Here is a 13,341-nt window from a genome sequence, read left to right on the forward strand (position 1 = left end):
CCAAGCTCCAACTCAGCGACTGCAGAGCAGACTCTGTGGCACCTAAGAGGGATCATGAATGCAGATGACACCTTATTAAACAATCAGGCAGTTGTGCCGGAAGTAGTTCCGTGTGGTTTTGTGTTAAGGGGGTCGTTGGTGTGACATTTCTAATCATCTTATAACTGCATTTACATGACTCTGTGAACATCACAAACTCTGTTAGAGTCCTGAGCCTGAGCAGAAGTGACTGGAGTAGTTTTAGCATGCACGTTTTACAGCAACCTAACTAATAATTATTTGTGTATATTTTGTAGACTGATTTTCTAGCATGTCAGTTCCTGATGTGTAAGTGCATTAGGCCCTCACTGTCCGAGTAAACATAGTAACAACAGTTGTGAGTTCTTTTGACATGTGTACTCAGCTTTGACATGTTGTTTGACACCCTAAAGTAGGATTTTGGGTTCATCACAATTCAGTGAGGGATTTTGATAGGTCTCAAACATGCTGGAAGCACCTAAAGAATGAGGTTGTTCTTCTAGAGTTAAATGTGGTTGTTTTGGTTTCCCCAATCACTGATGTGAGGACAGTAAAGATAATTGCAAATGCCTTTGAGAGGGTTTACACTGTTTAAATGGGTCTACAGTAGTAAAGAGTACAGCACAATGCATAGATAGAGAGGAAAGATCGATCTCTCTGTTGTAAATTTAGCTCAGAAGTGTTTGATATATGTTGGCTGTGTGGAAATTCATGGCTACTTCTGGGTTTTACCCCAGACTTTGGGAAGCACTAACTTTGAAGTTAGTTTATGTTTGTGGTATTCACTTAGGTACAAATATAGTCGCTGTCCTTTATGGCAAACATCTGGACAGAGCAAAGCAAATGGCACAAAGGAGTGTGTGTGACGTTTGGTGATGCATGTGTGCTTCAATTCCTAATAACACTGGGGATGAGGGTCTTTTACAGAAACCATTAATAAATTGGGAAACATGGGTTGATGGATTTAACCCGCAGAGTTGAGGGATGTCTCCTAAAGTCCACTGTCATCTCTACAGTTTTAAGAGTGTTCAGCTCCAAATTGTGCTGACTGCACCAGAGTACCAGCCGCTCAACTTCCTGCCGGTATGCAGACTCATCACTATCCTGAATGAGGCCAATGACAGTGGTGTCGTCTGCAAACTTTAGGAGTTTAACAGCCGAGGTGCAGTCGTTAGTGTAGAGGGAGAACAGTAGTGGTGAGAGGACACATCCTTGAGGGGCACCAATACTGAGGGACCGAGTTTCAGAGGTGATCTCCCCCAGCCTCACTTGCTGCTTTCTATCTGTCAGGAAGCTGGTGATCCACTGACAAGTAGCTGGTGACACGCTGAGCTGGGAGCATTTGGAGGAGAGAAGTTCAGGCACAATGGTGTTAAAAGCCGAACTAAAGTCCACAAACAGGACCCTGGCATAAGTTACCGGGCGGTCGAGGTGTTGCAGAATGTAATGCAGCCCCATGTTTACTGCATCATCCACCGACCTGTTTGCCCGGTAGGCAAACTGCAGAGGGTCCAGCTGGTGGCCTGTAATGTCCTTCAGATGGGCTAACACCAGTCGTTCGAAGGATTTCATGACCACAGACGTCAAGGCGACGGGTCTGTAGTCATTCAGTCCTGTGATGGTGGGTTTCTTGGGAATAGGGATGATGGTTGAGCGTTTGAAGCAGGAGGGAACTTCACACAGCTCCAGAGATCTGTTGAAGATGCAAGAAAAGATGGGAACCAGCTGTTCAGCACAGGTTTTGAGGCAGGAGGGTGAGACACCATCTGGTCCGGGGGCTTTCCTGGGCTTCTGTTTCTGAAATAGTCGGCTCACATCCTCAGTGTGTATTCTGAGTTTCAGGGAGGAGGAAAGGGGGGTGAGAGGTGTGATGGAGGTTGTTGAGTCTGGATTGGAGAGGGTGGTGGTGGTCGTTGAGACTCGAATGGGGAGGGTGGTGGTGGTCGTTGAGACTGGATTGGAGAGGGTGGTGGTGGTCGTTGAGACTGGATTGGAGAGGGTGAGGGTGAAGGGGGGAGAGGTGGAAGATGTGTTGGGGGTCAATGTCTGAAGCGGCCATCTGCTCTGGTCGCAGCAGATGGCCGCCCCTCCCTGAGCCTGGTTCTGCTGGAGGTTTCTTCCTGTTAAAAGGGAGTTTTTCCTTCCCACTGTTGCCAAAGTGCTTGCTCACAGGGGGTCATATGATTGTTGGGTTTTTCTCTGTATCTATGAAGCGCCTTGAGGCGACTTATGTTGTGATTTGGCGCTATATAAATAAAATTGAATTGAATTGGGGAAGGGAGGGTGAGGCGGGGAGTCTGTCCGTCTCAAACCTGCAGTAAAACACGTACCATGGTCACGCAGTCTATTCTTGAAAATATTTTGTGCATCTTCACTTTTATTTACGGTTCCACATGTGGCAAAAGTTTTGTGTTGCCTTAACTTACACCCTGTAAATTTAATAATCTATACTTCAAACGTGGGGATGGAGACTACTTTTCGTTTTTATTTGCTGACATAACCAACTGTTTAAAAAATAAACCTCTGACATGTTTAAACATATGAAGAATGGGATGTAGTATCCTCTAACTACTTGGTTAAAATAGTGTTAGAGAAATAAACATATTCTTATAGCAATGTGCATCACTGTAGTTATAAAACATGAACCATCTAAAATGGTCCCACCAATGTGTAGTCCTACTTAGAATAATCCTTTAATTGTCCCACAAGGGGAAATTTGGTTGTTACAGCAGCCACTTGCACAATCACTTCTGCGTTATACTCATCCTTGCCCCACTGTTTCTGCAGTGGTTAAACAGTGGCGATGTTCTACACCCGCTGCCTACAAGAGCTCCCAAAATTGAACAACTGCCAGAAAATTAGATAAAGGATTTACGTTATATGCTGCATCACAGATACACAACTACGAGGGTAAGAAAACAGAAATTAACCGACAAAAAATAACGTTGGCTAACGTCAAATTTAAACATTGCGTTACTCCTCTCTGCTTTATCACACCTAATTTGACTGGTCAGATAGTTTAATCAACATGTGTTTGGGTGATCAGAAGCAAATATACATCAAGTTAATACTGCAAACATACAACATCTAAATGTCTGTGAATGACTGAGAACCGTTCTCAGTCACCCAGGTCATTGTAGTCAAAGGAGCTTTCAAAGAAAAGCGTCTGGACTTCTTTAAGTTTCTACATTTAATGAATTTTTAAAAAACATTTTACTGTTGTGTGAAACCAATGAACTCTTATTTTAGCAAAAATATCAAAAACATTTTACACACTGAATGTTTGCAGAACTTATTTACATAGTAAGTATTTAAAGCTCCATGCCTAGCATAAGTTACTTGCACTGGTGTCTTGGGACAACTCCATCTCGTCTCACTTAATCCGTTTTTTAACTAATGCTGTGTTCTGGTAATTTGACAGCATACATGCTACTGCAAACAGTTGGTTGATATTGTAAACAGGTGACATGGTGATGATGCCATCAAAAAGTTTGTTCTGTTTGATCCTCCTAATGACTCGCTCCACATGCAGCCTGAGTCTGACTGTGGCCTGCGTCTCCTTAACCTGGTTCTTCTTCTTCTTCTGCTTAGATACAAAAGGGGGGCGGTACACTTTGCATTTACAACAATCTGTGATCAGGAAGCCCTTATCCACCATCACTGCCATGTCTTCAGTCAGCTTCTCAGCAATGCCTGATTGTTTGAATAGTTCCTTGTCACTAACCGAACCTGCGTACAGATCAGAGATGAATGTGACTGGACCATGTGGAGCTATGCCAACCAGGGCTTTCATCGTGCAGTGGGATTTGTATGAAGAGTACGTTTCACTCTGGAGAAGTGGTGAGGATGGTGTCTGACACCTCAGCTCTGTACAGTCAAGGATCACCTGGGTGTCTGAGAAACCTTTGAATTCCTCAGGGAGGTAAGCTTGCACTTCTGCACGTGTAAGCCAGATGCACTGAGACCCCAGTGCAGTGGCAAGAAAACTTGTCCATGTTGCAATGATGCTGCTCACTGTGGACTGGTGTATGTTGAATCGATGAGCCAGGTCCCTCTCCTTCAGACCAACAGACAGGAAAACCAGGAAAAGAAAGAACTCGTCGATTGGCTGGAGCAGCTGCCTCTGAAAGGTTGAAACAAAAGGGAAAATGTTACTCCTTAATCTATGAACTAGTACGATCATGCTTTTCTTGGCTAAATGTTTTGTAAGATAAGACAGGATAGACCCTTATTAGTCCCACACGTGGGAAATTTGTTGAGTTACAGCAGAAAGTGGCAAAAATTCAGAAAAACAATGAGATAGGATAAGAATAAGACACTGTGTACAATAGAATAAAATGCTACGCTGTCAATGTAATTGGTTGTTGTAATGGTTATGCATATCATATCGTACATTTTTAATTTTTCTACAAAATAGTTGTTTTTATTATCTTTATATACATACTGCAAATGTGTTCATACGAGTTGGCACTCCATCTCTTGAAGGTCAAAAGCTAAAGTTCAACGTGACTGTCTGGACTGATTATTGTAGGAATGATGTAGAGTGCAGAGGGTTGCTTGCAACACGCTCACACACACATGATTACAGGGATATTCTCTGGTTCAGAGGGCCAAATAATATGTCTGCAAGTAGCAGTGGGACAGAATTAAATAATCAAGAAATAATCAAAACTAGGCGGGGAGGTGTTTTTCTTTTCTCTCTTACAGAGGAGAGAGCAGATACCAGAGGAGGTCACAAATGTACAAGGAAGATTCGCAGGGAGACAGCAGGACTGCCATCTCTGTGTGAGAGCACGATAGCCATGACAATCTTTGTTATTGTCTCACTATATAAAGTTGTGGAGGGTTATCCTTTTTGTGAACCAGATGCTTGATCTCACATAGAGGTCCACAGCGCTGTGTAAACTTGTAATTTGAATTGCTAACACAAATTAAATCTTTTTAAATGACAGAACGTTCTCCTGAAATTCCTTCTGAACACACACAACAGTACCATGGAGTATGGAGCCCCGCAAGGAACATGGGGGAAAAAAAAAAAAATTAAGATTAACTTTTGCAAGATCTCACAAAAGTAACTCGGGATCTCTCAAAAGTAGGTAGCATTTCAAGGCCAAGTTGGCGTATCCTTCGTGACCCAACCTATCCGAGAACTCATACCAGCCAATCAGTTTCCAACAATGGCAGCAGCTACTTAGTTTTAATATGACTCTTTCTGGGTCACAAAATAAACTTTTAAGATATTTTCAGACGTGAATGTAGCTGTGTAAACTTCAAGTATCTGCTCAGTTTATCAAGACATCACATATTTGCAAAAGTGGTAATTTTTTTGTTTTTGAAGATGTCTGTTACCCACCAGCTGAAAGCTAACAGCGGGTCGAGGCCCACTACAGCTGGGGGGAACACCGCACTCCAGGCACATCATGCCTCGACCTCCTAGTCGGCTTTGAGCTGGCGGCCCTCCGAAGGATGCTGCCAAAACATTTGCCAGATCTCGCAAAAGTTCATCTTTATTTTTTTTCTCCCATGTCATGAACACAACAGAACGATGGGGAAAACAGGTTCTGTAGTACACAGATTTAAGTATGCAAAGGATGCTGAGCCCTTTAGGATCTACATAAACACAATGCCATCGCACCTCTAGTTCCAACTACCAACAAAGCCATAGCCTACCGTTTGTGTGCGTGCAGGTGTCAACACTTCTTCGTCCGTGTTGGCAGCTGACTTGGCTCTTGAAGCCCGGATCATCTTATAGATGCAAGGCTCAATCAAAACCCAGAATGCCATCAAATGATTATAGCTTGGAAATCTATTCACAAGAGAGACAAACATCGTGTCAATCATTAATTAACATCACTCATGAAACATACAGTCAGCAGATAAAAAGTAAATATCTGTTGTTTTCATGAAGACTGGAAACACTTGAACTTCGATGTACCTGGTATAGAATTGGATGTCAGTGTCAGAGCCAGCAAACCGCTGTAACCCAAACTCTCGCTGGACACGTAACTCCTGTATTTCCTTCCTCAGACTCTCCACGTCTTTGGACAGGTCTTCTGCTGATGGCTCAGGGACTGAGCAGTAGTCATGATCTCTTGTAACGCTGTGCTGTTGAGAGATATTTTCAGGCAAGAATGTAGCTATATGAACTTCAAATAGCTGCTTGATTTATCAAGACGTCACATATTTGCAAAAGTACTCTGATGTTTTCTGAGACATCTGTTACCCACCAGCAATAGCTGACCGGGAGGTCAAGGATCACTACAGCAGGTGAGATGAGTGAAATCCCAGCATATCATTTTTAAACCGCCCGTGGTCTTTTGCTACTCAGGTTAAACATGATATTTAAGTCTCTTAGGTAACTTCTAAATTTTAATGTTGGGTTTAATTTAGTGTTTTATTTGTTCCTGAGTCAGTTTGGCTGAGATTAAAGTTCAGCTTCATAACTGGACAGTTTTATTTAACACTGAAATCTTACTTAGAGAGCTGTGATTGTATTTTGAACTACACCCGTCATATCCCCTGATGTAAAATGTTCTGTTTTTGTTTAAACAGCTGACTCTGAATTAAATACACTAAAAACTCAAGAGGAATCATTTTCACTGGGAGCAAAAGCAGCATGCTAATGCATGGAGATCCTGACTGCTCCAGTCAGCAGATTATATTTTAAATACTTGATTATATTTTGATTATATTATAAATACTTATATTTATAATATTATATTTTAAATACTTGCGGGGGAGAAGGCTTACTACAGAGGAGCTGTCGGTTATATTAATGGCAGTCGCGTTCTGGCGGATGGTTGAAAAGTGTTCACTCTTACTTGTTCTCTGAACTCTACATAAAGAGGGACGTTTGACAGTTTTGAATGTGATGGGAGGTGCCAGCACCGCTGTTCTTTCACCTTTTTCTAAACAGGAAAGTAAACTAACTTTTTCTTTTTTCTATTCAAGTTTGATATTCTTAATATTTTGAATTCTTTATTTTTAATGCTACGCACATGTTTATCCTTTGTGTCGTTGAATGTTAAAGGTCTCAGGGATAACGTTAAAAGAAAAGCAATGTTTATGTTTATCAAAGGGCTAAAAGCTAATTGCACCTTACTACAAGAAACTCATTCAAGTGACGCTGATGCCACCTTCTGGTCAAATGAGTGGGGTGAAAAATCCTCTTCGGCCACTGATCCAACCACTCTGCTGGAGTAGCTCTCTGTTTCTACCAATGTCCAGGGAAGGTCGTGACTTTTCAGGCTGATGATTCAGGACACTGGCTGGTAGTTTTATTGAATATTGATGGTTCATTTGTGATTCTAGTAAATGTTTATGTCTAGATCTGTGGTTGGGCTCGATATGTTATAGATATGTTTCACATGTTTCTATCTCAGCAGCCCCGTTGACAGATCACAGTATTATTATTCTTAAACACCAATTTAAAGGAAAGGCATGCAATAATAAATTTTTAAGGACAATTTTCCCTTCGCAACTAAAAAGAAAAAAATGGTTAGAGACTATTATTTGAAGTTTTTGACTAAATATCTTTCTTTTTCAAGTCCACCTAAAGCAAAAGAAAATCACTTTAAAATTATAAATGCCATATATCTGTCCAATGACTATCTTCACAAGAAATTAAATATAGATACGAACGCATGCACTTTCTGTAATACTGATATTGAAACTACTGCATCTTTTTTTTATTCATGTGAAAGTTCCAGATCTTTTTGGGATGATTTTCTGTACTGGTTAACCTCTAAAAACATTGACTGCCCTTCTCTAACCTGACAAGTAATTAGATTTGTATTAAAAACCGAAAAAAAAACCCCAAAACTTATTTATAGTAGCAAAATTTTTCATTCACAAATGTCGCTTCTTGAAAATTACTCCGATTTTTGTTGGCTTTAAAAATGAAGTCCTGCTGTGGAAGGCTTCATTAGACAAGTGTAACTTAAAGCTCACACCTTACTTGAATTTTTGATGCAGCTTTTCAATTGATGTAGCTAGATTTCTATGTGCCTACTTTTGTATGATAGGTCACCTTACTGTACTTTTATGCTGCTTTATGGTATTTCTGTCCTATAATATTCTTTAAATGCTCTTTGTTTGACGACTGCTTTGTTCTTAACCACTTATAACTGTATATAACTTTTTGTTGACATGTAAAATAAGCGCTGTATTGTAATTTTTTGACAATAAAGGGAAAAATTGTACTGCTACATCGGACTTATCTCAGTCTGGGTTGATGCATCAGTTTCACTTGAAGAACACTGAACACTCACGGATACTTTAGTAGCTTCAGCTGCTTCATTGCTTGTCTCCTCCATAACTGACACGGTGTCTGATTGGTCACCATCATCCACGAACATGTTGGCTACTGTAGAAGCGGGTTGTTGTTTACAACCATCCCGGAAACTGTTTAGCATCTCTGGTCTTAGGCGTTTCTTAGCGCGGTTTTTACTCGCTTTTCCCAGACCCGTGGTCTCCTCATAGCGAAAAATTGTCGGGACTGCATTTGATTTTAGTCTTCGCTTATAACCAGAAGCACCTGTGAGCTCTTTTATCAACCGTGGTCGACTAAATGCCTCAAACGCATCAGGGCTAAAGTGGCTAGAGCACAGCCGCGGGTCTTTGGGGAGTTGTACTCGACCGCAAACATCTTCCCATTGCTTTCTTCTTGTTTTCTCATGAGGAAAGCTGTGCAGACTTACATCTGTTCCTTTGTTGAGCTTCGACTGGAAATTACAACCGAAAGCTACACAATGCGGCATAGTAGTTCCTCTCCTGCAACAACAGGTTAGCTGAACGAAAGCGCCTGCCCACAACCAATATACATCATCGTCCCAGAATGCATTGCGTGAACAAAAACATGGCCGCTCCCAAGGCTTCAAAATAGTTTTAAACAACAAAGATTTAATGGATAACGAAAACATTTTAGTTATTTTCAACAATGTTTATGTAGTGGAGATAATTTGTAACATATTTAGAGTAACTTGACATAATAGTCGGGATTCCTTTTAAGAACAAAGAAGGAAAAACTGTGAAAGAAATCCTGTTTCTGACCAGAGCTTTCCTCCTGACACTCAGACGACCACATTTTATTCATACCTGATTTCACTTCAAGCTTCTCTTTCTTTTGATTTATGTAACACAGTACACACAGAGGCCAGCCAAGTGAAATTAACAGTGTGTTGTGACCACATGGGGTAATTGGGATTATTATTATTTTTTGTATTATGTTTAGTTGTTGTCCCTGTGGTTTTCCCTTTAGTTTTTAAAATGGTTTTCTCAGTGTCTCTATAGGCTCGGCTGTCTCTCATTTGGGGAGTTTGTTGAGTTATGATATGATTTTGCGAAGCATTATTTTTGAAGGAGTTCTGTTCAGCTGACCTCTTTTATGGGTCCACTTATTTCTTAAAATAGCTTATTTTTCGGTGATTGTGTATATTGACATTATTTTTGTCATTTTGGGGGTATTGCAAAAGCCACATTTTATAAATTACACCCGTACCTGTGCACCCTTGGCTTCAGGGTCCCTGAAAAGTAAGAAAAAAAAGTAAGAAAAAACAAAACAAAATCCCATGTCACATTAATCTTTTGTTCTTTTTGTGACTGGACATTCAAAGGTGTCTCACATAACAAGAAAAATAACAATGATAAAACTTTCAGATACTTCACCTTGTTTTCTTAACAAGTTGAATGTTTTAAGTCATGTTAATTTATAAATTTGTTAGTTTCAACAAATCTCTAATATTAACCTCACTTTAACCTTTAACGGCTCTAATAGACTGTGTGTGCGCCTTGGCATTTGCTACTTCCAGTGGGGAAACTCCCGTAGAGCACTTCGTTTCCGGTGTGATATTCGTGCCTTGTTTATGGTCAAACTTTCCAAAACAAGTTAACCCAATGGATGAATCATGCGACGATTTACATATCTCGGCCCCCTAGTCACAGTCTGTTTGACCTGCTCCCCTCAGGCAGGAGGCTCCGGTCCATTCGCACCAGAACCTCTCGCCATAAGAACAGTTTCTTCCCCTCTGCTGTTGGACACATGAACAATAACCTTATGACTGTTCCCACCCCTAACACATGACCCTACGCTGTGTTGACTGCATCATTCCATGTTTGGCACTGATCACCACCTGCACTCATGTGTATATATCATGTATATATCTATCTACGTAGCACTTTTAATTCTTATTCTTACTTTTATTTTTTTCATGTCTATTTAAGCGCAATTTATGACAGTATGTTTGCACTGAAGCACCGCAGCAATTTCCTAATGTTGTAAACCTGCTCAACATTTGGCAATAAAACCCTTTCTGATTCTGATTTACATATCTCGAGATGTCTTGGGCATTTACCATTTATATATCTGTAGATGATGTTCATCGACTTGAACTCGATTATTCTACACCAAGAGCAGAACAATTAAAACTATATATTGGATTTGTGAAATGTTTAAATAAAGGTTCATTTAATACATTTTCATGCATCTGGACCACAGTAGAACAGATCTCATACTACTGTCCAATTTTGCTTTATTAGCCGTTCTTGCAACTTTAAACTTTGTGGGGGTTTTTTCAGTTGTTCTCACTTCCAGCTACTTTACATCTGACCTGCATCCTGTGTAGATACCTTCATAGAGAAGACATTAAGTTAAACTCCTCTGAGATATTAAATTACACATTGTGCGACAGTAGGGGGCCCTGCATTGTTTAGCGTTTTTTTGTTTTTGTTTTTTTTGCATTAATGCAATTAATTAAATCTATGAATGAGATCCTTGGAAATTGGTCATAAAACTTGTGCAGAAAGCAAAGAAACACAAGATTAATCCAGGTTAAAAAAGCAGTACAGAGAGGGGGGAAAGCAGTGGCCAGGATTATAAGAGAATATGCATTTGCTGTTTTGGTCAGTATTTTAATATATAGTCAAAGTTAGCAGCCCTTTTGCTTTATATTATCTGCTCTTGATGGATTTAAGCTGTATTCCCTGGACCAGAGATCTGAGGTGACTTCAATCAACAGCTGACGGTTTGTGTTATTGTTGATAGTTAATATCGTCAACTAATAGGGTTCATTTGCTTCAATAAAGTGTATTTCATGTAATCAAATGCTTTTCGTCTGCTTTAAGGTGATCAGAATTTGACATTTGAGATGCTGTATCATTTAAAGCAAGTTCAAAGAAAGTGCTGAAATCTGTCTTTATTGAAGTTTCACAAATCACAGAAAGTTTTCATAAAATCGTTGTTTTGTTCTGCTGTTAGTGTGGAATAATCAAGTACAGGTTTGAAATGTCAGGGTTGTGTAGTTTTTGCTCTGCAGCAGATCAAACATGCTTTATCCGTTTCCCTAATCGGAAGTTACAAAGGCAAACCAACTTCAGCCTCGTATTAAAATGCACATTTGTGTGGTAATGTTATAAAGCTGTTGTGAAATCTGTTTATGTTGTCCTAGTAAGGCTACCATGAGGGCAGCCACTAGAGGTCGCTAGAAGACCGGTGTGTATATGTGTTTTCCAGAAATTGATGTAGCCACGTACACTGCTGCTACAATTCAATTAAAAAGCGGTTCGTGCTTGAGAACCCTGCGTCTTATTGCCTCCGAACATGACAAAAGCCATGGGTCACTAGTTGAAAACTTGAGGATTTCTTACCTTGTATAGTCCCGACTGTCATCAGCTGATATGGCAAATCGCTGCAGTCCCTGAGTCGACTGATAAGACCCGAGCTGCAGCCTGAGCTCGTCGAGCTCCCCTGATATGGTTTCGTATTTAACGCGATGTTCCAAAACTCCAGGTCGCTCTGTCTTTTTCGAAAAGTTATTCCAGTGGAATAACAACGGGACAACTTTGGGCTGAAGACAGCGCTTCCCAGAGGAAGACACGAAGATGTCTCCAGTCTCGAAATGCCGACTACACACTCTAGAGCTGGTGGTAACAGTGAAGCCGTGCCTTCTGATTTTCATTAGCCATTGTGCGCGCAATTCAGGATCCTTGGGAAAGCAGTGGAAACTTAACATCTTGTTAAACCTCCCCCCAGCGGTGCACAGCGGGACACAGCAGTGGTGGGTGTTCCCGCCTTCTGCTCTTTGTAGCTTAACGCGATCTTTCCGTTTTCGTATTTTGGACATGATTTTGGTGTCTATCTTCTTCGCAGTAGCGGCAGATCGCAATATAAAGCTGCCGGAAATGTACAACTCTACATCCGGTCTTAAAACAGGAAGTTAGCGTTTTCTCGTTCACAGGGTCATTTCCTTTCCTCACCGATCTCCCTGCACCGAGCAGCAACAGGAAAAAACAAACCCTGCACAGTCCTACAAAGCTAGCTTTAGTTCTTCGTTGTATTTCAGGTTTACTGGAGGCATTTTAATCGACCAAAGCGAGCGCGTGGAACACCTGGGTCCCTCCACGGACGGCGGGAGATTAATGGAGAGGCAAGTTTACACTGTTTGTCGAGATCAGCGCGGAAGCTTCCAAGAAAACATGAATCCGTGACATCTGGTTAAAAACGGAATTGTAGACTGGCCGATGGTTTCCACACAGCAGATCTACTGCTCTAAAGAAAACAATCTCCCTTTGGTTGTGGTCACTAAATGACAAACAGGCGACCACGCGTCGTGTTCTCCACATACACAGAATGTTATTATGAGCCTCTTTTCTTTTTCTTCACACCCAGCCATAAATCTTCCTGTCGGCTGGAGATCTTTTCATAAAAGCTCTTGAGGTTTCAGAGCTGAGACATGAAGCTGTTGTTCCTGTTCTGATAAGAACAGGTGGGTGTGTTCTGCCAGTCAGTTTGAGGTGGAAGGAGGGGGATCATCCTCCCTACCCTTTTTATGTGAGTACCTAGAGAGCTGGTGGCTTAAATGACTTGGATGTTAACAGAGAGCGTCTGTCCTGATAGCCGGTGTCTTTGGACCTTGGATTTATATTTTCATTGTGCCATCTGCACACAGACAGCCCGACTATGTTGCAGTTGTGTTGTAGTACAGTCCTCTACATGCTGCTGCTGGTCTGTGTTCTGGTCAATGCCCATGAAGGTAAGCTGTGTAGCTGCATGCTTGTTGTAATGTATGGAGTAGTTTGGATGCATTTCTCTAAGGGACGGTCATGTGTCATATGTGCTTACATTTGAGTGATATGGGAACAAATTCCAGATTAATATCCATTAAAAATTAAATTGACTTCTAGACCAGGCATAAAGAAAATATGAGCCCTCAGTGAGAATTTCAGGCAAGAAAAAAATAAATGAATGAAGTTCAAGTTTCCTTAAATGGGACTGTGCTGTTTATCAAAACTTCTGTCAGCTTATTATTATTAAGTAGTTAAAAACAT

General features: G+C 40.9%; 2 protein-coding genes across 6 annotated transcripts in view; one reads left to right on the forward strand and one right to left on the reverse strand.

Annotated features, from left to right (window-relative positions):
• Positions 1–2,444: 2,444 nt before the first annotated feature.
• LOC309693753 (uncharacterized protein) lies at positions 2,445–12,137 on the reverse strand (the record flags this gene model as incomplete). 3 transcript variants are annotated; one of them, XM_082513265.1, is made up of 5 exons in its annotated part: positions 2,447–4,141; positions 5,689–5,824; positions 5,954–6,123; positions 9,518–9,542; positions 11,662–12,137. In XM_082513265.1, the coding sequence occupies 5 exons, from the start codon at positions 12,135–12,137 to the stop codon at positions 3,392–3,394; spliced, it is 1,557 nt and encodes a 518-aa protein (XP_082369391.1). In that variant the 3' UTR covers positions 2,447–3,391. The 3 variants fall into 3 exon arrangements, with proteins under 3 accessions (XP_082369390.1, XP_082369391.1, XP_082369392.1); XM_082513264.1 differs by lacking the exons at positions 9,518–9,542; positions 11,662–12,137 and adding an exon at positions 8,289–9,019 and having other exon boundaries at positions 2,445–4,141; XM_082513266.1 differs by lacking the exons at positions 9,518–9,542; positions 11,662–12,137 and adding an exon at positions 8,718–9,016 and having other exon boundaries at positions 2,450–4,141.
• An 83-nt stretch (positions 12,138–12,220) lies between these two features.
• LOC309694982 (coxsackievirus and adenovirus receptor-like) overlaps positions 12,221–13,341 on the forward strand; it is a 55,846-nt gene continuing 54,725 nt past the window's right edge. For 2 of the 3 annotated variants that reach the window (XM_082515306.1, XM_082515307.1), the window contains exon 1: positions 12,873–13,046. In XM_082515306.1, the coding sequence (XP_082371432.1) occupies positions 12,974–13,046 (73 nt within the window). In that variant the 5' untranslated portion in view covers positions 12,873–12,973. Of the gene's footprint in view, positions 12,441–12,872; positions 13,047–13,341 lie in introns of those variants that run through there. The other variant, XR_014273006.1, reaches the window with a different exon arrangement.

The sequence above is a fragment of the Aulonocara stuartgranti genome (genome assembly GCF_965226115.1).
Source record: "Aulonocara stuartgranti genome assembly, chromosome: 3".
Lineage (NCBI taxonomy): Eukaryota > Metazoa > Chordata > Actinopteri > Cichliformes > Cichlidae > Aulonocara > Aulonocara stuartgranti.